This window comes from Aphelocoma coerulescens, chromosome 3, assembly GCF_041296385.1.
Source record: "Aphelocoma coerulescens isolate FSJ_1873_10779 chromosome 3, UR_Acoe_1.0, whole genome shotgun sequence".
Lineage (NCBI taxonomy): Eukaryota > Metazoa > Chordata > Aves > Passeriformes > Corvidae > Aphelocoma > Aphelocoma coerulescens.
This window is the reverse complement of record NC_091016.1, coordinates 46,779,760-46,806,716: the sequence shown is the minus strand read 5'-3', so window position 1 is coordinate 46,806,716 and position 26,957 is coordinate 46,779,760. Positions and strand designations below refer to the sequence as shown.

The 26,957-nt window shown below is 36.0% G+C and overlaps 1 protein-coding gene across 7 annotated transcripts in view; it reads right to left on the bottom strand.

Annotated features, from left to right (window-relative positions):
- Positions 1-1,557: 1,557 nt before the first annotated feature.
- Positions 1,558-26,957, bottom strand: part of QKI (QKI, KH domain containing RNA binding) — a 149,837-nt gene continuing 124,437 nt past the window's right edge. The window contains exons 5-8 of one of the 7 annotated variants that reach the window (XM_069010114.1): positions 14,768-14,855; positions 12,120-12,416; positions 9,389-9,463; positions 1,558-4,689 (exon numbers count right to left, since the gene is read on the bottom strand). In XM_069010114.1, coding sequence (XP_068866215.1) covers positions 4,673-4,689; positions 9,389-9,463; positions 12,120-12,416; positions 14,768-14,855 — 477 coding nt within the window. In that variant the 3' untranslated portion in view covers positions 1,558-4,672. Of the gene's footprint in view, positions 4,690-5,245; positions 10,233-10,790; positions 10,797-12,119; positions 12,417-14,767; positions 14,856-26,957 lie in introns of those variants that run through there. The other 6 variants (XM_069010115.1, XM_069010116.1, XM_069010121.1 and 3 more) reach the window with 6 other exon arrangements.

The following is a 26,957-nucleotide window of genomic DNA, read 5'->3' as shown; positions in this document are numbered from 1 at the left end:
GATAGAGTACTTCACCAAACTGTGTGCCTCTGATAAAATTCTTTAAGATTATAAATTATTTGCTCTGTAATGACACTTGTTCCATTATCCAGTCAAAAGGTCCTGATATTATCTGTTGTAAATATCTAATATTCTTATCATCCGCCTGTGCCTGAGTTTTAGGATAGCAACATGATCTATTAAATTTAAAAAAAAAAAATTCTGCACAAGTGAAACTATTCAAAAGGTATTGGTATTTCAGCTCTACCTAAAATTTTTCTAAAACATGCCATTAGAAAACTAACAAACATCATGAAAGCTAGACTATTTTTCTCCATAAAATAAAGATGCATAAAATTTTAATTACTAGCAATACTGTGAGAACTCTATTTATACAGTTTTATATTGCATGTATTTCAAGATAAATAGTTTGAAATGTCATAAATTAAAGGAGGAATTTGAACAGATTCAGACTCCTCATCTGGAATTTTACAATCTATAGGAAAAAAATGGGACTTCCAGGAAGAAATCCATTGACATCTGAAAAGTTATCTGCATCAAGGCTGTCCCTTGACATTAGCGGTAATTACTGCCCACTCAAGGTTACAAATCCAGGAGAACTACCTGGGAAATATGAAGGAGGCTCAGACACTGTAGTTCTAAAAAAGGGGAAGCATTTCTGTAAAAATATTTGCATAGATGTACATTCAAAACAGCATTTTCACCATTTCAATTCCCTGCATTCATGTTGCTCCAGTCATCCACAGGGATAAAGATCACATAAAGGCAGCTCTGGAATTTGAAATGGATGTTGCTTGGTAATTTAGTGAAAGGTGTATTTTTGTACTCTCTGCAGTCATTAGGAAAAAAAACAGTTTGACCTTTGGCTTACAGAAGTTGTACTCCCCTGAGCTAGGCAATACTGATAGACTACAGCAGAAGTACCAAAAAAAAAGTTACTCGAAATAGCATGGCATAAATAAGGCACTTTTGCCAAAGGAAACCCCCAGGTTTTGTATTTCAATGTACAGCAGTTTTATCCAGAAATATTTTCTGCTTAGAAACATCACATGATGCAACAGTGAATCAGGTGCCAAAACCAACAAATCACGAATTACTGCGAGATTAATTGCAACCTCTGAATGGTTCAACAAAGAATCAAACTGGTTTCTGTACACCGTCACGATTTACCAATACACTGGCATCTTTTGCTCTTTTGCTGTGAGCCAACAGTAATTATTTTAGAGAAAGAAAAAGAAAGTGTGGAATTAGTAATGAAGATGCTGAAAGGCAAGTGGCGAGACACTACAAGAAGAATGCCTCAAAAAATGCTACTTTGTTCCCATTTCTACTGGCACCTATTCCCCAAGGTAAAAGGCCAGAATGACCAAAGCCAACTTAATAGTAGTGTGCAGAATGTCAGCTGACAAACAACATAAAAACAAGTCACGTTGTGTTATCTGTGGTCACGTTCTTCAGGGTTAGTCCAGTAACTCAAGACTTTACATTCTTCCATCTTTATTTGTTTATTTTAATTAAACATGTAATGGTTAATAAACAGACATAGTCCAGAGTTAGTAGGTTGGTATTATAACATTTATTAAAATAATGCTATGGGTTAATAGAAACAGCAAAGAACCAAAGAATTAAAATGCAAGCTATGTAAAAACCCAACTAAAACCCAAATATGTCTAATGTATTCATCCAGTAGCTAACTAAAAGCCCAAGAAAGACAACACTCCCAATATAATAAAGTACTGCAAAACAATTGGCAATTTTTCAGTTATCAAAATTGTGGGTTTTGCATTTTGTATCCTTTTTTCTCAATCAGGAAAAAAATTCTTTTGAATGTTATATAACATACATATAAAACAAGATAGAAAAATACATTATAAACTTGTAACAATGGCTGTAAATACATTATCTTACATGTTTCTCATAGGCAATAGGTTGGTTATGGTACATACATAGCATGAAACTACTAAGATAATAAAGAATAGACAAATATATGTCATCTGTACGGTTACATACAAGCGACACTCCCATCTACCCACTCTAAAAAAATTACATAATACTGTCAGAAAGAAGTCTTAAAACTACTTATTTTAATAAAGAAAAAGTCATTAAAGAATGATAATACTGAGAACCAAGGCATTCAGAGATTTCAAAAGTCATGCTTTTAAGTTGATCCAAAATTTTGTCAACTAAGTTTTCAGAAGTTTGTTCAGAGCAAACATTATTTTCACATGTCACACATCTATTCCATACACTTCCCCTCCCCCCAAGTAAAAGACCTTTGATAAATGTCTAAAATGTCCAGGTTTTATCATAGTTGAGATGAAACTGGATCAAATACTGGTATTGTTTTAGCAAATCTCTCTTCAAATGTTCGAGTGTCGCAAGTTTATTCAACCAACCAACCAAAATAAAATCAAAATGGCACAGCATATACTGTAAATAAAATCAACACAACTGTATGTGTAACAGGAAGACAAAGCCGGTGGCACAATAAACAAAAATCTAGCTGAATACAAAAGGATGAATGTCTATTGCATAGTAAATAAACTGATAATTATTTCCAGGTGAGACAAGATGTTAGATGAGGTCACCATGCAGGTGCTTAAAAACGTAAGCCCTCTTAGCTTACTATTGACCTTTCATTTGGAAGCTGTGAAGATTTGCAGGAGGAGAATAAGTTGACAAGAGGGGAATAAAATTATCACCTGATATTTGCCAAGTTTAGTACTGAGCCCCACAAAATAATACTTAACGTTTTCAGAATTAAATACTGTGCGTTCAACAGCTTCAGCTCTTGCAATTGCCCAGCTGTTCGAACCTCATGTGGAAACAAGGGTTAAAAATAAAGTATAGCTGGACTTCAAATGGCTGAAGTCCCTCTCCTGCTTATCTTTTGAAGAAAAGTCAATGGGCCAGATCTAACAATAGTCAAAGACAAGCTGAAAAGTACGTAACTTCCGTGCTGTTTGCCACTGCAGGAGCTGCTTGTGAAAACTGGGGACGTGAAAACTCACTAAGCACTTTCAGTTTCATTATCCGAAGAACATCTGCTTTCTGGGTGGTGCCGAAGCCTACTATAGTTGATGTGTATTTATTTCAACCAAAATCAAGAAAAACTCCTCTCCATCCCTGAACAAAAATGACACAACTTCCAGCTCTACAAACATTTGTCAGCTAATAATCTCCTTTAGCATGAGACAGTCTGTATCACAGAACCCTTTGGTTTACGTTGCACAAGTACGGCATTTGCTATGATTTAAAAAGTAGAGTGGTTGAAATAATAATGGGCTGGTTTGATGAAAACTTAGCAAATACTTCACTTAATGAGATTTTGGCAAAGTCACATCACACTAGTATGGCAAAAATCAGGTAATTAATATGGTCAACTCATCATTTGTCTTCCCTCACAGCTTCTTTCACATACTGGGCGACTGAGTGGCATGCAGTAACTTGTCTGAGGGAGAAGCTGATTATACAAGACATTTGACTAAATGACCATGAAGAAAATAAGGCACTTCCTTTTCTTTAGACTTATTCCAATACTTAAAAAATAAAAAAGAAAGACTAAAAGGCTCTTTTGGTCTTTTGTTTCTTGACAACCACCAGAAAAAATCATTTAATGAAATAAAGGGTTTCTTTGTTCTTTTTTTCTTTTTTTATAACACTTGAAAGTATAAAATGCTACATTTCCAAAAATATATTTTTTTCTGCACCAGCACCCTTGTATAGTAAAAGTATCTACTTTTTTGTTCATTTTGTTTCAATGCACTACACTTTATCTACAATTTCATTACATGTATACAGCAAATAGGCAAGCATGGCTTTTACATCCTTAATGAAATTTTTTCTATACAGGGAGGTTTAAAAAAAATATTTGAACAGTTTGCCCAGTAATGTGACACATAATGCATGTACCTTGTTCTCATGTAATCTTCCAAGGAGATTAAAATATGGTTAAAACAATTTAAACTCGTATTTTGCTTTAATAGTGTTGCTGTTTTGTTCTCTGCATTAATGTAGTTCTGAAAAGTCATCGTAATCTGCATTTCATGGCACACTTTCCTTTAAAACGTCCAATTTGGCAGGCAATAGAAAAAAGGCTGCAACATCTGCCCTTTGAGGGCACTGGTAGTGACTAAAGAGCGTATCAAATTTTGAATACTTTTTGGAATCCCTTCCCCAATGACATCCCTGACCAAAGGTTCATGCATGATGCATCATCACACAGTACATTCAGAGAGAGCTTTGACTTTTTTTTTTTTTTTTTTTTTCTGAGAAGAAAAATATTCCTAGAAGTCTCTCACAGTAACTGCCTCTGTCATCGGGTAGTTAAGGGACATCTGTCTCCATCTCGTGCGAGGCCTCCTTACCGTTCGCTTGGGGCAGGATACTAGAGGATGATCAGTGCGGAGGGATGAGTTGGACCTTATTGCTTTACTACTATTCAGTGCAGGTTCTAGAACCACTTTCACCCAAACAGGAGAACAACAAAAAGCGGAGTTGGAGGACAACAATTTCTTTGTCTGTTTTGTTAGATGGTAAGACGAACGGACAAGTGCCCCAGCTCGCTGCACTGAAGACAGGCAAGCAAAGGCGTTTACCAGTTAACTGATCAGCAGGCAGGCATGGTCAGGTCATCATTGGGTGAAGAGTTCAGAGGTCAGAAGGTCATAGGTTAGTTGCCGGTGGCGGCTGGGTGGTTAGAAACAAAAAAAAAAACAAAACAAAAAAAAGAAAGAAAAGATAGAGAAGAGATTAGTTCCAGCTAGTGACGGCTTAATGACAACATGAAAACTAATCACAACTAATAAAAAAAACAAGCATGTTTAATTCTGACATACTGATTGACACCACCATCTACAGAATGCAATAAAATCATGACAGCCCTCCATCATGATTTGGACACGTGAAGGAGAAGCCCACTCCCACAAAACCGGTTAACAGGAGAAATAGAGATAAAATATGACTAACGACTAATGGTTAGTAGCAGTCGATGAAGGAAATTGGAAAACAAAAAACGATGAACAGTTTTTGAACTGGGTAGAAGATTTCTGGAACAACAGTCAGTGCACAGCATCAGTATCTGACTGCTATTAAGCATTAGTACCTCCCCAGGTGCAAGCATTAAAGCAACTATTAATGATGGATGTGATTATTAATAACTGGTTGTTAAAAGAATGGAGTCATCTAAGGAATTCTGGATTTAGAGAAACAATTTGGTTCAACAAACTATGGGCCAAACAAAGGGTTTTTGTTCAATAAATTTTTTATTGCCTTTCATTTATTCTATTTACAAACAACACGGAATTTCTTGGCCTCATGATACAAAGCAATACTAAACTGTAGTCTAGCAACGTAGGCATCATCGTGGAAACCAGGAAAACGCTCAGCCTGCTACTATAGCCAGCATTTTCCCGTTCGAAATACTATTTTACACATATAGGACACTTATAAAATGCACTTGCATGTAAACACTGTAGAAGTCCTGCCATTTTAAAGTCTATACTTAAAAAGCTCTAAGTACATGAAAAAATAGAGAAAATATCTAATTGATACTAATAAGGCATTTTAAAACTACAAACAGCTCTCTTTATTCATTTTCAAAGCTAATACTCTGCAAATACAATAAAATCTGACATTTCATATACATTCCTGCTTTATATTTTTATATTTTAAAAGAAGCCACCTGTAAATACTATTTTCTTTTGCAAAAAAAGGAAAAAAGAAAAAACCAACAAAACAAAACAAAAAAAAAATAAAACCCAAAACCACAAACAAATTACAGTAAAACATAAAAAAGTTCTCAAGTGGAAAGTTATCATTCCCAATGTTCTTGAGCTATTCCTTCTTTATTCATTCTCTCGCATTCTCCTTCACCAAACTTGGTCCACTTAACAGTAGTATGATTTTTTTTATTTTTTTTTAAGACTCATTCAACAGCTTAATTAGAGCTAATATATTCTGAGGTTGATAAAAGTTTCTGTACTGTTGCCATTTTGACTAAGGCAGAGGAGATGAAAGTGAGAAAGGTATTCAGTGCAAAGTCAGATTTGTGCCATTACATAAAATGAAGTCCAGTAGGTGTAATATTCACAGATACCATCGATTTAACAATGTTTCTTGTGGATTCATTTACTTTCACATAATGAAAGTGGCCTATCATTTAGGATACAGTTCATAACACTACAAAAAATTACTACTGTAACATAAATGAGACCAAACACTCCCTGAATTGTTTTTCAGAATCATGCTAAGTGGGATTTGTTTAAATTAAAACAGCTGTTTCAAAAAGAAGAAAAAATAAAAATAAATATTTTATGTGGCACAATCTTACCACTTTACAGGTATACTAGAAACAGACTCTTAAAGCATTTTGATACTCATTACAATTTTGATTAAAAGGTATTAAAATTTATATATAAATTATGTGAAAATTGGTTTGGATAAAAAATTTGAGAAAATTCTCAGCATTAATATTTCTTGTGGAGTTTAAAATCAAAGCAAGCTACCTTTAAAAAAATACCAGTACACCTGTGATACATCCTCTGCCAAGTCTCTGGCCTTCTACAGTACACACAGGTTTGTCAACTGTGCAACACCATTTACAGTTTATTACAATTAAATCAGTCAGTCTCTCTGTTATATGAATCAAATTTGATTTTGTATTATTTATAAACTGGGGGTTTATTCTGAGTTAAAATGAGCTATATTTTCAAACCCTTCACCAATTCTACATGCTTAGATGTAAAACATTTACACATTTGGGGATTCTTGCTTTAAATGCAGTGCTTATCTCTGGAAAAAAAACCCAAACCCCAAAAAAAACCAAAACTATGCAAAGAATAAAGAACTACTTAAAAAGTGAATGCAGTAGTACTACAAAGTCATCTGAGAGTCAATTTAGAATTAAAAAAAAAAAACCAACAAAAAACAACTTTAGACCCAATGAATGCAAAGATAGATTTAGTGACATTTAACTACGTAAAAAAAAAGTATTTCGGTTTGCTGACATTGCTTTTCATGGCCATAGCTATAGATAGAACGACCATATAGGTGAATATGGCAACTACTGATAGGATTTTAATTCTACAATGTAATTTTAGTATATTAAAAGAAATTTTTATTGCTGAAAAAAGTTGTCTCCAAAACCTTTTGTGGAACTTTTAGATCTGTGCAGTGATAACCTAGAATTTAAAATTCAAAATACAGTGAAGTTCAGTTGTAAAATTAACTTTGAGTAAGTTTCTTCATACACATTTGGATTATCTAGATAAGACTTCAAAATAATGTTCTCCTGAAATATCAGCATGGTTTTCCTAAGAGAGAGGTATGCATGACATTCCACAGGATAAAGACGTGTATTTATTTCTCTATTTAAGACAGTGGGTTTCCACTATTGCTAGAAATGAATGCTGTTCTATCAGAAAATTGCTGCATTTTAAAAGAAGGTGAAATTATACCAATAATTAATTTACATTACTTTTAAGTGACCCAGATGAAACATCTAGGCCCTTCAAAAATATTTAAAATCTAGGTTGAGCAAACATTAAAATGATAAACTACAAATTGGTATTTTCTCCATGAAAACATCTCTATCCCCACTTTATCAATGTATTTACTAGTTCTCTCAGGTAAATATCTAATTACACAAAAAGGTAGCCACATCTGTCACATGAAACTACCACTGCAGATCATGAAAGACCATTAGCAAAAAACTGATTTTTGCAACATCAGGTCAAACTTTCAAAGACAACCAAATCCTTACAACCTATTAGTCTCGACTGAGATAGAAAAAAAAAATAGCAAGGATTAGAACCTATTTTCTCTTTTATTTTTTTTTTGTAAACATGGGCTATGACCTTCAACTGATTATATCCTGTAGCCCCATTGAAGTGTTCTTACGAAATGAGAACAAGCCAATGGGCTGCAAATAGTGTGCAGTGATATAAAACAATCTCATAGAAAACTGAAGTAGTGTCTTCTATCAGCTTCACACTTTCTGTGAAGCCTAAAATCATATGAAAGATAAAAGTGTAACATAAATATAGCAAATATCCAGGAGGGCCCTTTTTACTGTATTGACCAGAATTTGTATTCTCTCTTGTAGCTAATTTATGGAAGTTTGTGAGAAGTGAAGTGTAGTCAATGTTAAGAGATGTCAGATCTGTCACTGGAATTTGGCTTTTGAATATTACAGTATCATGGAAACCTGCACAACATTGATTTGGATGAGAGCAGAATAATAATACTTGGCACATAATGCTTTGCATCCTCAAAGCCCTGTACAAAACAAGAACCCCCACAACACCCCTGTGAGGTAGGGAAGTATTATTATCCTTATTTGACCAATGGGAAACCATACACAGAGAGATTAAATGACTTGCTGAAACCCACAGTGAGTCAGCAGCAGGGATGGGGTAAGAATTCATCCCCCACACTGCTTCCTAGCCAATGTCAATAAACCGAAAATATCAGTTTTCTCAATAAGCTTAAACACTTCATTCAGGGGTCCAAAGGCATGACACTTTGATAAACTGGAGAAAAATGAAGATTTACTTTCCATTCAAAGGTTAAAGAGAGATGCCCAAATATTGGATGTCATCTCACCAACAGGTCTTCAAAAGTTGTTTCTCCTTCAGGTTACACATTTTAGCAGCAAAAGGCAAATACCAAGAAATAGGTTTCGGAAAAAAAAACAAAAAACAACAAAACCAAAAAACAAACCAACCTCCCTTCCCCTAACCCATACTAATTCAAACTCAAACAACTTTTGAAGTTATCTTCACAGCCCTTACCTTTCTGAATTCAGTTAGGTATCTGAGAACATGCATCCTCCTCATAATATACAGTACAGTGGCTCAAAAGTTTATTGGAAAAAAAGGAATCTAAATCTTCAGATTTCTCCAAACACAGACAGGAGGCATTTATTCCTTTACTTCTTTCTCATTAAGCAACCATCCATTCATTTTATTTTGCAACACCAATCTGATATTTCCACACCAATTAAAAGAACGAACTCTGGGGGGGGGGGGGGGTGGGAGGGGTGGGGTGGAAGTGGGGAACACGACCAAATTAATTATTGCAGCACTGATTTCATAGCGTTTCCTGATGCAGATAGATGTTTCTTTCTTAAAACTGAATCAGTTATAGAATTTCTGTTAAATATATCAAAGTCTTTAAATGTCTTTAAATTGAGCTGGGAAAGCTAAGTTTAGAAAATTTTTTTAAAACCACGAGCATTCCCAAAGCTTTAAAATATTAACTGTCCAGGTTTTTGAGAAAAATCACAAATGGGTCAAGATAGGGTATTTGGTTAACCAGCTGTGGTGTTGCAAATCTCATGTACACTCAAAGCACTTCTTACAAACAAGAACTGCAGAACTAAACTAACCTCGGTCTGCGGTCACAATCCTTTGGTAAGGATGGACACGCATATCGTGCCTTCGAACTTTAGTAGCCACCGCACCTAGTTAAATTGCAATTACCAAGACAAAGTTAGAAAACATTCACAGAAAACATTAACAGCAGGTTTATCAAAATGGATTTAAATGATCATTAACTACAAAAGTTCATTTTAAGAAAAGCAACAAGTTAAGGCACAGTAGTTTCAAATCTTAATCTTAAAAAGGAGTTTATCTGTGCAGATTAATATTGCATTTATTTTAAACATCCTGGCCTTAACCTGTTTAATCCATTCATTTACAATCCCAAAATTACAGTATTTCATGAAATCTATTAGACCCAAGCACATTTAAGCTTTACTAGTCACATATTCACTGAAGTGCCTTTCTTGCAGCAGGACTATTTTAAATAATGCCATCTTTAATACTGACAATTATTTGCTAACCTTAAGATCACTTCCAGTTCTACCACAAAAAAAAGTTTTAAAGCAATTCTTCAAGCCTACAGATTGTGATTTTAAACTTTAAGTCAATAAGTATGAACTGCAATGAATTAGGTGATTAGTAAAGCAAACACTATATAGAACACTTAGCAGTCAGTATACTACTATGCACTCATAAATTACAGCTACTCTGTAATAATAGGACCTAATCCAAATTAATAGCACTATTTTATTTTAAATCTATGTGCAAAAAAGTGCAAGTAAGTCACTGACTGCTAGGCCAAGCTTTTTTCAAGGCTGCTGAAACTAAGCATTTGTTAAAATTCAGATCTGATGAAGGATCAGTTAAGACCGTTCTTGAATTCTTAGCCTTTCGTTGGGAAAGCCATACCTGAAGATAAAAGGAAGGGAATTGAAAGTTAGTCACCAACTAAAAGTTGATCTCAACACCAACATCCCGAAAAATATTGATAGGGATGCATTTCTCTGCCATTTTTAACAGAATCATTTTAAAACATCTTAAAGGTCCACCACAAAAATGGACAAAATACTATAAATGAGAATGAGCATATAACAAAGTAAACTCAACGAACCCCAAATTTAATACAATTAACTCTACACAATTGCTCAGAGAATAGAGCAGATGTATTAAGAGTTATTGATTCTAGGCAGCTTAAGTGGGAGTGTGGGGATTTTTTTCCCTGCCCCCTTTTCCTTTTTTAAATAACATCTTCTTGATGAGGTCTGTTTTGGGCAATACACCTCACACAGTTAAGCCCAGGAGTATACAATGGTTTCAGATGACATTTTAGAAGTAATTTTTATTTTTCCCTCCTATCTCTTTATAGAAAATCCTGTGAGAAATCGAAGTTCCCTGCTTTGTAATAAACTTTGGAATTATGTTTTTATTTACTTGCTATTAACTGAATTCAGGAGAGGGGTTTACCACTAAGAGCTGGTAGCTACTTTGATGAACTCTCTAACTGTGACTTGACTTTAGCCCAGGATGCACTCACAGACTGGGGGTAGAGGAGCTAGGGAGAATATTTAGATATTTGTAGGAAATTAATAAATGATAATGTTATCATATGCTCACTGAACTTGGCTATGAGTTAACTGACAACAACCATAAACTGACAGATGTACTGCATACTTTTGTCCTACTAGCATTTTTGGTATTGATTCACTAATACTGCAAGACAGAAGTCTGAAATACATTTTCTTTTTTACTGTATGATGATGTGGAAACATGCACACATACAGATAACTCACCAAGTATTTGTCACATGAAACACTGATTTTTTGCAATACTTTCAACAAAATATTGACTTTTAACCTTATTGTCCAGTGTTCATTAGAGATGTTTAGAATTTGTGTAAATCAATAACTGCCGCTGAACAAAGATCAAAGTCCTATAAAATCAACATTATGCAGCACCAAGGTCATACGCAATTCAGAACAAACCAAAGAGAAAAGATTATTTAGATTCTGTAGAGGGTAGGGAAGGAAGAAACTACTGGAACTGCCTGTTCCATATTGGCCAGTTAACTGAATTGTCACAGCTGCTTTATCATTCTTGCCTTCGCACACCAAGTCAGTGGTCTGAAATATTAGGAATGATGGACATTTCAATGCAATGTATATAAAAGAAGCCATCAGTAAAGCTGCTAGTTTTATCGTCCTTTGGTCAGAACTTGGTTTGCTTTATATTCATTCACTGAAATAATTTTCTGCTCACGGTATGATTTAGAGCTTTCTGACACAGAGGAGAGATTTATCAGTTGCGTACTAAATAAAGAAACAAAAACTCCAACTGAACAAAGACTTTTCCACTCCCTCCAGTTTTGCTACTAATACAATATAGCAAAATAACAAGTCCTCTCTTCCAGAAATTGCTGGATGTTAATTTATGTTAAAGAGAATACAAACTAATCTGTTATTCATGGGAGCCCAGATGACATGTAATAGATATCAACTTGCATTTAACTGTTTTTTTCCCTTGCCTATGTATCTACCATCTAGTATCATACAAACATGAAGATTTTATTTTCGGTAAATTTATTAATATAAACTAAGCACACACATTCAAGAATGCCAAATACAGTTAAAATGTTTAAGAGCTGCACCATTTGAGCAGCTCTCCTAGGCAGTTTTGATATACCTGAGATAAGTTTGTTGCTTCAGATTTTTTTCTTTGAGCACCATGAACCTCTACCTCGCAAACACAACAGAAGCATAAGCAATGCATTCTCCAGTCATCCACATGCGAAGATCTTACCTAATACACCACTAGGTTCAATAGGGTACTCAAGGATTGATGTAGCTGGTGCCAGCGTGTAGGGGTATTCATATGGTGTGTAAATTAAGCCGGCCTCGGGTCCGGGTGGAACTATTGCAGCGGTGGGATGAGGAGTTCCGTTTGGCATGACAGCGGTTTGTATTTGTCTGATCAAAGGCATTATGGTAGGGCCAGCTGGCGTAGGAGTACGCAGGGCAGCTGGTGGGAGAACAGGCGCAGGCCCAGTGATAATCCTTGGAGCCTGGGCTGTTGCTGCAAGAGAAAAGGCAAGGGCTGCTACAGTAAGCAAAGAAATTCAGAGGAAAGTATGGAGATAGCAGTACAAAACGTGGAAAGAATGGGAAAAAAGGGAAAAAGTAGGAAAGAAGAAAAATAAAAGGAAATCATTAGTACATGCGCTGATCACACAGTGCCAAAGCACACCATTCAAATGCAAACAGCTTTCCATTTTCCAGTGTGATTAAGTATGAACATGCAAAATAAAAAAGGCATTGTAAAACAGTGAGGTAGATTTCTCAAACAGGTTACACAGCACGAAAGCTCCATTTAGACCACATTTCTTCATTTACGCTATCAAGACTGCATGAGACTGAGATGCATGCAGGAAATACAAGGAAAATACTGTCACAATCAAATACAGAGTACAAAATTTAGTGCATCTATAGAGTCCACAGACACTCAGTTATGCAGAGCTGCTGTATGAGTCTAGAGATTTTATGTCTTAAAACTGTATGTAAACATACACACAAATTCCCATTTCCAGGATCAGTGAAGTTGAAGATAACCTAGAAACATGAATTGGTCCTGTCCTACTCTAGCATGAATAAAATAGGTTTAAATTTTATTTCCATATCAAATTTCACCAAATAAGATACTTTCCTTGTATTAGAAGTTCACTATGGCCTTGCTTAAGTTAAAGAAAATGCGCGGTTTTTCTGTTTTAGTTTGGTTTTTTGCTTGTTTCTGGTGGTTTTTTTTGTTTTTTTGAAGTGATGCTAGCACATTTCATTAAGTGTTATTTGACGCTCGTTGGCACAGCAGATGAACAACAACTTAAGCCCTAGCACATCTGCTGGTAACAGTCAATCTTATGGTTATAATTTCTATTATATTATATTATAATCTAGGGTTATAATTTATGTATTTCTATGCACTACTGTTGATCTCCATTGATTTAATTAAGTTACAGGTGTCCTGAAAAGACAAATGTTGCTCAGATTTGAGACTGGTGCATTTTTTAAATTGCTTTTACTTTTTAAACAAAAATGCTCAGATAATTTAAAAAAGGCACTCAAATGTTTTTACTTCCTTTCGTAAACATAAATAAACCAGTACAGCTTCTACATCTTCGACTTTTCAGTAAAACCAAAACACAAAGAGTGAAACTGTCTTATCAAATAGTGAATATTAGTGTAGCAACACCTAGTCAAAAATTAAATAAAAAAATTCCATCCTCCCACTTACATTGGTACAATAGACCAATGGGAAAAGACCAGACAAAGAAATTGCTCAAATGAATAAAAAATTTTCTGTGCAAAAGTTTGCATCAATTTAAGCTATTCTGAAAGCTATTTTACTTATAAATTTGCAATAATTTAGAGACTACCATATATTTAAAACTTATCTAGCTTTAAATATCAGAGTGTTCATTAGGGCTGAAAGATTTACCATTACCATTGTAGTGGTAAAAGCCCTTGCTTATGTCTCTTTTCAAATCAGAATAATTACACTGGTGTAAGCACTCTCAAATTGACCTAACTGCATTCCAACCTTTAAACATATTCAACATTGAAATGGGGACTGTGTGGAGAAACAAATTTGCAAGTATCAGTAGGTCCTTAGTGAAAAGACTGATTTAACTGTGCTTACATTTGACATCTGTATCACAGCTACAGCAAAAACGTACTTTTGAACAGCATCAGCAACTATATTTCCAGGAGGAGAAATTAGATTTTTCAACTGAAGTAAATCATTTGTATCACATAGAATAGGTATATGCTTTCATTAGTAGGTGCGTGTAATTAATTTTCAAGTGTAAACTTGTGCATACATGCGTTTGCAAAAGCATCTTCACACAAACGTAATGGAAATCATCGTAAAAATGGCTCATTACATCACTGATCCCTGTGAACTCAGCTGTGAAATCAGTTGATGAATTGTTGATAAAACATAACATTGGGGGTACACATGCAAGCAAGATGAAAGGAAGGAATATAATACAGAAAAATGTATCTTGAACATCTGTAACATTTTAAAATTAAATCTCTAAAAACAAAAATGCAAAGGAGTCTACTGTCCTTTATATGCTTTATGGAAAAAATGATCATAAAACAAAAATCCAGCCTAAGGGCTGAGGTTTTTAATACTATGTATTTGTAAATATTTCAACCCATACATACTGTTAAAAAAACAATGGGGCAAGAAACAAGCTAAAAAATTCCCCAAACTGAAATAACTTCTCCCCCCAAAATCTTCTGCGACAGCTACCTACAGTTTTGTTGGGTTCTTACTGCCTTCCATTCTCCAACGTAAATTGCCACTGTACATTTTCCAAAGGTAGCCTTAAGATTCAAAACCTGCAAACACTTCTATGGCATTGACCCTTGAGCTTATGACATCATGCTTACGTGATTTGATGTTGGCATCTCTGTAGGTGCCATTCAGAATTGCAAGTTCCATCAGCTGCATCTTTTTAAGGCTGTCTTCTCCTTCTGCCTGCGTAGGAAAAAATGGGAAGAAAGTCAGGATTATGAACTCACTAGTGCACAAGATCTAAGTGACCTAGAATAAAACTGTTCAAGTTTTAACCAAGCAAAATACCTGCTTTCCATTAGTCACAAAAGCAGCAAGCTTTGTCAGCTTTTCCATAAAATTAAGTGGAAGTTGCCTGTTGACTACCATTAAGACTTGTTGACAAATATCTTAAAATTTGAGTTTTGAAAAAGGTTCATAACATAAATTATAAAAATTAAGGATGAAATGTAAGTTATATTTCCTAGAAATCATTTAAGAAATTTTTTTCTCAAATACATTTTCATGTACTCCTAAAGCTATCTTTTAAAAAATCGTATTATTGGGCCACAGGAAGAATAGACATCACAAATTTTAAGCACAGCAATTTATTCTAATTTGCTCCACTGTAGTCGATACTGACTACTGGGGGGTGGAGCAAACAAAAAAAAATAATCAACAATCTTTAGTAGCTTTCCAGACAGGATATTGACAACTGCCCTGAGGCTGAATTCCTAATTCTGGCACATGTAGATGTATTCTGATGAGGATCTAACTACTATTTACACAGCATACACTACTCTTGGTTTTGCTTCAATAAAAACTACTTCCCTGAAGTTACCTACTCCATTGGTATTGTGCAGGAAGCATAAATACTAAAAAATGTTCACTTTTTCAGTTAATAATGAAAACATTTCTAACCATATAATTTCATTTTTAAGACCAGAGATCTTCTGATCTGTCTTTCCAGAAATACTACCATTTGTTTAGTCTACACTCTATCAAGCAGAAAACGTGATTATGACATAGGAAACCCAAGAGGGATGGTCAACATCTACTTTAATGTTAGGTTACCACCTTGCCTCTTGTATGGCATGCCACTGCTGAAATTCCTAAGTCAGATGCACAAAAGGGCAGCTTTCCTGTGAGCTGCACTGCATTCTTCCTTTGCTAAACTGGATTTCTTGCATTTTTACTTATCTACTCACACAATATTTTCTGGGTATTTGGAACAGCATTTTCCAAGTTAATGAGCTTGTTATACATACTTTACTCCCAAACTATGGATTAGTGATTTACTAAATTCCAAGCCAAAAATTGTTTTCAAATTTTATCTAAGCAAATACAGTACTTATTGTGAGGTATGATCAAGGGCCATAACCCCTTGCAAAGGTAACTTTTAGCAGCTGATTTTTAGCAACAGCTCAAAATCAACATGGTAAGATGGGTCAACACTGAATTCCTTTCAAATGTCAGAAATTGAAAGTCCTAACTGTAATACTGAGGACTTGCATAAACACCAAGATTACCACACAGTAAACATTCCGAATATACTGAAAGTTAAACATTTTCTTTATATGTTAAATACTGTATGACAGGGCAAGCTGACATCAATACTAAAAAAGTAAATACACATTCAATTACCATCTTAACTAGAAATTAATTGTACAGTTAAGTACTGAACCATCCAGAAATGTCAGACACCATAGTCCCATATACCCTCTGGAATACAAAATATGCCGATTCTAGCAATCTTAATGTGACACAGAACAGATTTACAATTTACATGCAAAATAATTTTATCTTCTTTTTTAAGAAACAGTTTTTCCATTGCATCTTTGCTGGTAAATTACCTAGGAAATCACGATACAATAAAACCAATTCCAAATCTACTTCTCTATCCAGAGTTCACAAATTCTTGTCATTCTGGTTATACCTTATCAAAGTTATTTTAGCAATACAGATTTTTTTAATATAGTAGTTAGTCTTTCCCCCTTCACCTGTAAGTTATACTTTGTTACTTGCTTTTTGTTTGCATTCATGTATTTATTTATTTGAAAGTGTGCAACAAGAAAACCTCCTCACAATGTCAGCTGCATCTCCCATATAGTTCCATTAATGTTACTAAAATTGCTCACTTCCTCCAAATAAGACCTTCAGGTGATTGATCTATGCCATTAAAGACTCTCAGTAAATGCTGAATATTACATTCCACTTGCTGGGATAATTTTAGTAACCCTAATCCCAGATTTTGCATCACAATGAGTATTTCCCAATATAACTATTTGTAGAATAATAATTTTGAGACAGAAAATATTTTTACCCTTTTGACATGGTCAAAAGAAGGAGATATAAGTCTAAGTAATCATTCTTACTTTAACATTTTCCTATAGGTCACTACTGCTTTCTCTTAGAAAAGATGTTGCAATTATTTAGGTTTTACAAAGTAAATTTATTAAAATAACAGTGGACTTAATCAAACAAAGCAGATCAAGTTCTTTTATTTTTGATATTTACTTCTCTAGACTACTCAACAGTTGATAAACTTCTCTTCTTTTAAACAGATTCCAAAACACAGCTTAAAATTTTCCCTTAAAAACTGTACCACTAAAAAAAATCAGAGATTCAAGATGTGGACTTGCATTACCAGACATCAACACTGTCTTTTGACTTCTGGTACTTCGATTTTTAAAGCATTTATTAGATAGAAAAAAAAACCCAACCCAAACAAAACCGCAACCCCACCACTTTAAAAACACGTGTAATGCTGCCCACAAGGTCATCGTTCCGACTCCTCCCAGAAGATGGCACTGTTTGTTGCACAATGCCATCTCTGCGGGACATGGGTGCTCAGCACTGCTTGCACCACCCTACCAGGGCTGCTCAAAATCCTGCCAGCCCCTCGCACCCTGAACTTGGAACAGTCATTTGCCACCTCTGCTCAAGGTGAAATCACAGAGGCGGCCAGGAGCACTTGGGACGCGCTGTCGTGTCCTTCATTCTCTGGTACCAAGTTCTCCACTTGAACATCCTTCACCAATTGCCAACCCCTCAAATTTCGAAGAGCTGCGACAGAGCAAAGGGCACATGTTTTTCCCTGCCCTATCCTCTCGCTTCTTTGCTGACAGATGATCAAATGAGGCACATGAGATCTATCTTAGCTCCAGGCATTCCTGCAGGCACTCTCTGTTTAAAGCAAAGAGAGGTTGCATCAGGGATACAAAGGCAATCCCTAAAGGGACAGTACATTACCTGTACAATAACTGCAACAAAGCTCAGTCATTTGTACCAAAAGGAAGCTACTTTGAGCAAACATCAATAAGGTCACTTAAAACCAGATTTGCATTACTAAGTTGAAGCTCAAGTGATTGACTCAAACCTCTCATCCTCTTAAATCTCCAGTGCTTTCCTTGTATTGTATCATGTACAATATAACATGCAGATTAAAAAAAAAAAAAGCCTTAAATGGTATCTTGAAACGTAATTCTTTAAATGTAAGCAACTACTTGCAAATGCTCACTGCATACAAATAGGGAAGAGATGGAAGCAGTAAATCCTAACAAAGCCAAAAGCGCACAGACACCGCTGGGTGCTGTTCTGTGAACACACAGCCTGTAACTCCTCACAGTAGCTCAACTCTACTTTGGCTAGCAATAAATAGACCTAAAGGAGACCAAATGCCAAAGTGAGAACTATCATTTTAAGTAACTTGCCTTCTAATCTTTATCAGTGTAGGATTAATAGCTGCAAGGCTCAAAACACTAGTAACAACAAGTTCTACCTACATGAAGTCTCTGGGAAACGCTTCCTAAAAAACCACAATTTCAAACTAAGTAGACAGTGCTGACCATACAAATGCCCAGTTAAAACCACAATTGTCTCCCCTACTTTAGACAATATTGACAGTTTCACAAACAAAAAAAAAAAAAAAAAAGAGGAATGCAGTTTATTATATAACTACTATTAGTAAGAGCTTGTTTCATGTCATGAAATGGGGAGCTCAGATAAAACACTCCAACGAATTCTTTTCATTATCAATGCCCAAGCTATACTTCAACCTCAGATATTCCAAAACCTTCAGAAAATCCCTTATTTTTAGGCACTAAAATGCCTCTGATTCTCGTGTGCATACAGTGTACCCTGAAGAGTATCATAAAGTTTAGCTTATTTATACACAAAACATACATACACTAGATAAATTTGTTATCCAGGTAGAAGAGAGACAGGCATGCAGAGTCCAAAGGTAAATGCCTTCATTGTGCAATGTCAATGAAGGACTTCAGCAGATGACAACAGTTTAGAGAGATGAAAGGTGGACTGTTAAGATTCTGTGTACAGTCAACTCTGAGACAAATTACAATGGAGAAGGAAAGAAAGATACTATTTAAAAGAAGGATCAAGTAGCAGTGTTTAGGATAGAGCAGAGATCCATAAGCTAGCATCCAGTGGAGACAGTCAGTGGCCACACTGCCCTGCCAGACTGCTGCCAGACCCAAAAGGAACATCACTGAAGCTCAGGTAATTCAGAAACCAAACAACCCACTCACTTGTGCCATAGCTGGGATACCTTGTTCTGACAGAGCTTCTTGAGCCTTACAGTCTCATGTATGTCAGTCTCAAAATGTTCTCTGATTCTCATTATTACCAGGGCTGGAAGGGAAGGCTTTCAACATATCTCTACAAACATAGGTCCATTCCCATATAATGCTCAATTTTCTTTTAAAGTAACTGCTTTGGAAAATATAACAGATACAATTTTTTTACACATTCATAACAAATATATCCTCATATTCAGGTGATGTTAGTGACTTTCACTGACAGTAGCTTCCAAATGTCATGCATTTTGGATGACATTTTTGCAATCCTGTCACATCCCTGTACTTCAGCTGAATTCTCATGAACTGAAGTGAGCCCAGCCCTAGGAAAGGCTGCAGACAGCTTTATTATCCTGCACAAAATGCAGCAAAGTCTGGCTTTGGGGACCAGTCCTTCACAAGCTGTTCCAGGGCTGTCCTCTCAGACTCAGAGCACAAGCAGCAAGTGGGAAGAGAAAATGGTGGCGAAGCAAGACAATGGATAAATCAGCCAGGAACACAAAGGCCAAAAACCAGTCTCCATCTTCCCCTGCCAGCTGCAGCAGGCCTGTCCCACCAGGCTCATGGAAAGAATGACCAAGGGCCTCAGCAATGTCACAGCACCAAAGAGCACTCGCCTTCCAAGCACCTCAGCAACCTCTCCTGCAGAGCTGCCGCCCTGCCTGCTCCACACACCACTCCTTGTTAAACAGCAGCTTCACCTTTCCTGCCACCCTTGGGGGGGAACTCCTCCAGCTGCCTAACATTTTGTCCAAGTCCATACACCCTTCTACACATTTGCTTCAAGTAGAGAATTCTTCTAATGAACAAGAATAAATACCTAAAACTGTTCCTCAAATAGAAAAGTAATTTATAATTGCCACATAAAATAAACATAACTTTTCTATTACCTGGAAATACGCACATTAAATATGAAGACCTTAAGTATTCTTTAGACTGCCTATCTGCATAGTATAAGCCATCTACTATTTACTAATTTAATATGAATGTTGTTAAAACACAATATCACCACTGAAATATTTTACTGTCATTGATCTTATCCTACTTATCCAGGAGGCAGTGGTGCTTCTCAAGGGTCTGTCACCCTGCCTTCCCGAAGTCCCCAGCTGCTCTATAGTCAAACAGCTGCAGCTTGGAGGCTTGCACTGTGATACTGGCTGGACTCTAGGGCTCTAGAATGCTTTTATCTCCCTGACAAAGAAAAATCTTCCACTGCAATTCACTTGTAGATCAGTAAGTATTCCTAACATACCATGCGCCAGTCAAACAGTCTTAACACATGAATGTCTCCATTCAGGGACAAAAACCTTCCATTCATAATTTATAAACAAAAAACCCTTACAAACATCATACTACCAATTCCTAGACACACACGTATTAAACAAAAAACCAGATCTGAGCCATCAGTATATTGTAAAACATACTACAAAGGCTAAAATACATTGGAATTTTTGACGCTAAAGCATAAATGCTTAAAATCCGTATTTGGAAGGTCTTTTTTTTTCATATCTAAGTTGTTGAAAGTGATGTATCTATAGCAACAAAATCCTAGACAAGAATACAGGTAACTAGATGTAAAAGACAAAGAAAGGATCTTTTTTATAAGACTATGAATGGGAGTACCTCAACTATTAATCAGTTACCTCCTGCAAGAGATTAGATTTTATTTTTGTAAAGGCTTTTAGTTCTGGTAAATTACTCTATTAGTCAGTAATAAAGAAAACATCTCATCCTCCCTTTCCCTCAAAAAAATCTGGCAGAGACCTTCAAGTTTCCCATGCCCAGAATGTAAATATTGATAGTTAGAAGTTGCTAGTAAACATACGCAAAACACTTTCCCATCCTTGATTATGCACTTCTGAGGGTGATGGAGCAGAAATCCTACATAATAGGTTTGTTTGTTCTGAGGAGAATTGGTCAAAGGGGTCTTTTCTGTCACAGTTTGGCAGCTATTCTTATATTAGAGGAAACTTTCCCAAATACTTTTGAGACAAAGACTTTCAGACCAGCCATGTTTCTCAGAGTCCTGTATGCCATCAACAATACTACGGCACTGAACAGGTGGCAAACTATAGCTCAGTTATTTCTCTATTTCCTTTTCAACACTGACACACACTGCTATGGCTATGAGGACAGGCAAAGATAAATTAGCATCATTATTTCTTCTGGGCAACAGTCTGCTTATCTTCTTCAAAGCAAGCTCTCAGTTCAAATGATATGCAAAGAAGACTTGTGCTGTTTCACTTGACAAATTCATTGGTCATAATGTTAAAGATACACTAGGGGGAAAAGGCATCCTATCTTTTTACACTTCCCATCACCTTATCCGACATATCCCTGTTTAATCATGATACTTGGCTTACCAGTAATACTTCTGAGAGTCCTTATGCCCTCCCTCCCTCACTTTCCATTTCTGCACGAAGGAAATACAGATAAGGTACAGAAAACCAGCACGAAGCCGGTTTTCTAAGCCAGACTGAAATATCACATCAGTGGAACTTAGAAGTTTGCTTCACCATATATACTACCTACATACTAATAGTTAACACAGTGGGGTGAGGGGAATTTTGCTTGACCTTAACAGGTCAACACTTCTTTAAAACAGATGTGATGAGCTCATATTTAAATCACAAGGTTTTAGGCTTTGAAGGAAAAAAAAAGGTCCCCTCTGCATAAGGTAAATTAGACCCTCAACAATACTTACTTTAAGAACTTGCTTTTTGCTTTGCCTTTTTTTTTTTTTTTAAATTATCCTTCCTATTTTCCTTGCACCTCTGTTTTAATGTTGTTAATAAAATCTGTGATAAGAATCTCTATACACCACACTGGAGAGCTTGAGCAATTCGAAAGCTCCATAACAAGAATACATCTTTCATGATACACATATACACATTAAGCCCCAAAAAATTCAAAAAGAAAGAAAAACCCCATTGTTACAGTACATTCTAAAATGTTTTTAAAGGACAGAATAATACTGAGATATGTTCAGATTTATCTGCAAGCGCAAACATCTGCTGATATTTGTATTAAGATTCAAATGAAATATCTATCAATCTAAAGCCATCTATGCAATCTAAAGCATTAGACCTATTTTTAGCAACGTGCAAGCCCAGCTTAAAAACTTTCAGAGCTGAACACTGTACTTGTGGTATTTCTAGCTTTAGAATGCTAGACATTCAAAAATTCCTCCTCACTGGTTAGTTTAATTCTGAAAACAGCAGTTAAACTATAAGCACACTGAGTGTGACAGTACCAGGCAAGCCTCTCGTACTAATTTCCCACATATGGCTCTACCAGCAACATCTTGAGTTCCATGAGCATCCTAGGAATCTGAACAGAGCAGAATGCAAACACGACCTATATTATGCAGGTCTGTATTCCAGCTGTAGCCTTTGGAACAGACTGAACAGTGCCAAAACACTCCGACAGTGTTGACACATTCCACTTTTATCAGGACAAATTCATTAACCCATCGCGAGTTTTAAGTAAATTATGAAAACAATTTAAACAATATATGCTACAGAACGACCTATGATCAAGGTGGTTGTTCTAACAGGTACAAATCAGAGGCAATTGTTAGAAATATAACAATGGAATGATTAATTAAAATATTTACAATTAAGTGTGGCCTGACCTGTAACATTTATTTTCCCTCTGTCATCCTAGGAGGTTTCTATTCAAAATTTGAGTTTATATACTCCAAATAGCTGTAAATTCCCCTGAACCTCAAAGACGCCTAACTCAAATACTGGAGTGGGTCGGGACATGGGGGAGCAAGATGGGACTGGAGACATGGAGAAACCCTATTTAAGGGTTTCAAAACTAGTATTTTGTTGTGAACTCTAGAGATCCCAATGCTACATAGTTTTCTTTCCAGCTGTGCTAATGATTTAGTACATAAACAAAGCCTTTCATTTTCAAAATGGCACTGAAATATGACGGGGTGTTTTCATATGGAAAACATGTCCAGTATGTTTTGAATCTGTTCCCATCCAGAAACACTAAAAAAAAAAAAAGAAAAAAAGAGGCAAGAAAAATGACATTTCATATCAAATTTAGTAACCAAGAAAGAATATGACAAGTGTCTCTCTTTAGAGCAACAGAAGAAAACTAACTGCTGGTGACAAGGAGCACAAAGACTGTTGCTGTGAATTAGTACACATCTTTCAAGTGTATCTTCTCTCATGTGTTTCATTAAAGACAAGATTGAGGGCTGCACACTACCACATGGGAATTCAAGCTGCAGTAGTGACTTCTAAGGCATTTTTATCTTCAGCATGGGATATCCTGAAAATGTAATACTGACTAATAAAATTAACTAATTCATTACAATATGGAGTAAACCCATGAATGTTTAGGCTTTTCCAGTTACAAAATGTTAGTATTCCAGGAGCAGCGGTCTTCTAATAGCTTCTTCAACTGTCACACTTACTGCTCTACTCACATTTTCAACAGAAATCATGACAGCTAAATGTGATAGAAGAAACTGTTTCTGCATTTCACCTACATTCCCTTTGTAAAATATTTAAATTGGTTTTTTTTTCAAAATTACTGTTTTCTGCTGCACACACACCACCTCTAAGATCGAGGCATGTAATGACTGTTTCATGCAGAACTTTATATAAAGCCACCATCTAGAGAAACAGTATTGTCTTAAGTTTAAGATACCCAAAAATTTAACCAATTTAAGTTGTACATTTCTAATACAACTAAGGAAACAGAAAATTGGAAGTTTAAAAGGAGATATGCACTCACTTTATACTTGCAGTAATTTTCAACAGCTGCTAACAGGTGAATGAATACTAAAAGCTCACAATTACCCCCAACTGCTTACATGTATATGAGCAGCCCATAGCTCTGTTGAATCTAACACCACATGTGTCTCATGCACTTTACTGGTACTCTAATACTAATGTTTAAACACTGTTTAAAAACCCGAAATTAGCTCTTCCATAAACACCACAGATGCCTCTCCAGTTCTTGAATTCTCAGAGCTGATGAAGTCCAGGAGAAGGGTGTGATAGTATTCCAACTGGCCAGTCTCCTCTTGTATGGCTGCTAAAACCCACTTTCACACAGCTTAAAAATAACAGAGAAGTGAAAAAACTAATTGTGTGCATTTTCCTTAGGGGACAAATATGTCAATCACAGGACCTTCTGTTGGAAGGCTCAGGCTGCTCGAGGCAGCGTGTTGCTAGGGAGAGGGCTTTCTCTGCTATTTACTGAGCTTTCTTTTCAGCTTTTAGAGACCAGCCAACCCTTATTTTCCACAGACAGGAGCGAGAACCAGCGCTGCCTGGCAGGGGCTGGCACAAAGGGCCTTTGAGGAGTGCCTCTGCCCCAGGGAGCCACGCCACTGCTGGGTACACCTGACCCCTCACCACATCTCCTTCAGGCACAGCCCCAACCTGCGGCTACCACCATGGACGGATGCGAGTCCCTGCCTCAAGGAGGAAAGGCGGAGGGGAGCCATTCTGGCTGGTGAAGGCTGCCTGAGGAGCCTGAGCTGCCCACAGCAGCCACAGGTGTGGGAGCTGTGAGGTGTCCGTCACTTAGGAGCACCAGGCAGCAAAGCACAGGTTTGATCACAAACTGACAAAAGGCAGCTTTTTGACCCCAGCCAGCCCTGAACGTTTATTCATGCTGTCACTTAGGAGCTGAGGGAAGGCACTGAAGTTCCTCCTATCAGTTTGTATCATTATTTTGTTTCTACGTAACATAAATTTAGCATTAAAAATACTTTTTAAAGCCTTTTAAGATACTCTCAATTAGCCGAAATATTTTTGAAATCCACAAATATTACATAAAAATATACATGCAAGAGATTTTAATTTTTTAATCAATTCCTTTAATCTTAGCAACTTTAGTTACAAAAGATTAGTGGATTCTTAGTAAATCATGAAAATCATGCAGCATACTTCAGTTTCTTGTACCTATTCTAGAATAACAGAAGTGATGGTATTTTGACTTTTTTTAATACAGTCACATAATTTTCCAGTATAATCATCCAGAATAATTCAAACATACACAAGTCTTATTTTAATTATTCATCATAGTTCTTGGGGAAAAAAAAAACATGGAACCTGAAGCTGGAATAAGCGTCAAAGAAAATTAAACCAACTTCGTATTTGAAGATATTCACCTTTTGGGCTTTGGGAATTAATAACATACCTTAAGATCAGTATTTATAATCCAGATTTTAACAAATAAGAACCACTTAATTTTCATAGTGTAGTAATAGGAATTCAGTTTCTTATGATATTCCACTTTGTATATGAGATTTTATTCTGCTACGTTTTAAGACCAAATTACAAATACTTATTACTGAAAATAGGGGACACTAGCAGTAACAAAAACTTAGTTTTGAAGTATGACTTCAAAGTATTTAGTTTTGAAAGTATGACTAGTGTTTTAAAAAATACCCCTTACATTTTGAAAAAAGATACCAAGTTGCAATAAAAATACCTTTCCGTTATCCACCAATTTCTGAAAGAAATTTGTATTTCAGCAAGCTGTGTTTATAGAGAACTTTCCTAAAACTTGTTAAAATTAAAAAAAAACCCAAGCAAACAAAAAGCCCCCAAGAACAACTAAAAAAAACCCCAATACCAACACTCCCCCCCCGCCCCACTTCACTTCCCCCCCCCACTAAACAAAACAACAATTTTTATAAAAAGTGTTTTCTGGAATCTGCAGAAAAACCTACAGACTTTTTTCCCCCTTCCCAAGATTATGCAGACGCCATGCATAAATAACAAGTCTGCCAGTTTTGGTTTTGGGCCATGTTTCAGAACTCTACTTTTCCCAAGCAAGCATAGGCTGTGACAGCTCACATAGGGAAATGAGACCGTGGTATAACAAACATCTTCTGTCCAGAAGGTCCTGGGATTATGAGGGACCTGACTAGAGACTTGCCAAAAAAAAGGACTAGCTAACCCATTTGGAAAATCCCTGAAGAAATTACTGACCAGGACTTTTTCATCTCTTTTTTTCCTAAAATCCTACATTACCAGAATAAACTAATTATAATTTATTTTCTATATAATAATTGAGCCTACATGATAAGACAATTAAGTTCTTTAAGAATAATCTTCTGCCCTAGAATGAGAGAAGTATGTATCAGGCCTATCTTAAATAATTAATTTCACCATTCTTCCCTGCTGCTCTACACACCAATTTAAAAATCTGCCTCATCAGCAGACACAGACACTAAAGTAACCATTTAACAGGATTCACAGTATAAATTTGATCAAATTTCACTGCAAGTTAAAGGCTATACTGGGCCAGAAATAATCAAGACTTCTGTGCTTCTCTTTGTTGCTGATCATTGCATGTTTTATAGTGTTGCATCTGAACAGCTTGCTACAGACTCTGGACCAGATATTACACAGATAAACTTCATTTAATGGTTTTCCTTTTTCATTGTCTAAGCAGCTGGGTACCTGAACAGTGGCTGAAACAAACTGCAGCTACTGAGCCATCCTAGATCAATGCTGTCATGTCATGCTCAGGAAACCATTCTTGACAGGATACTCCTGCAGTATTTCTATATAGCATCTCCCGTGTAGCTTCTAACCAACCTTAAAGGCCAGATGCACATTGTAGGACCTTTGCAGAGAACAAGCAATGTTGGCATTAAAAATGTTAATCCACCCTAATAACACCAAATTGTTCCAGTGGTAACTTAATTTCTTCCCACACACTTACTACC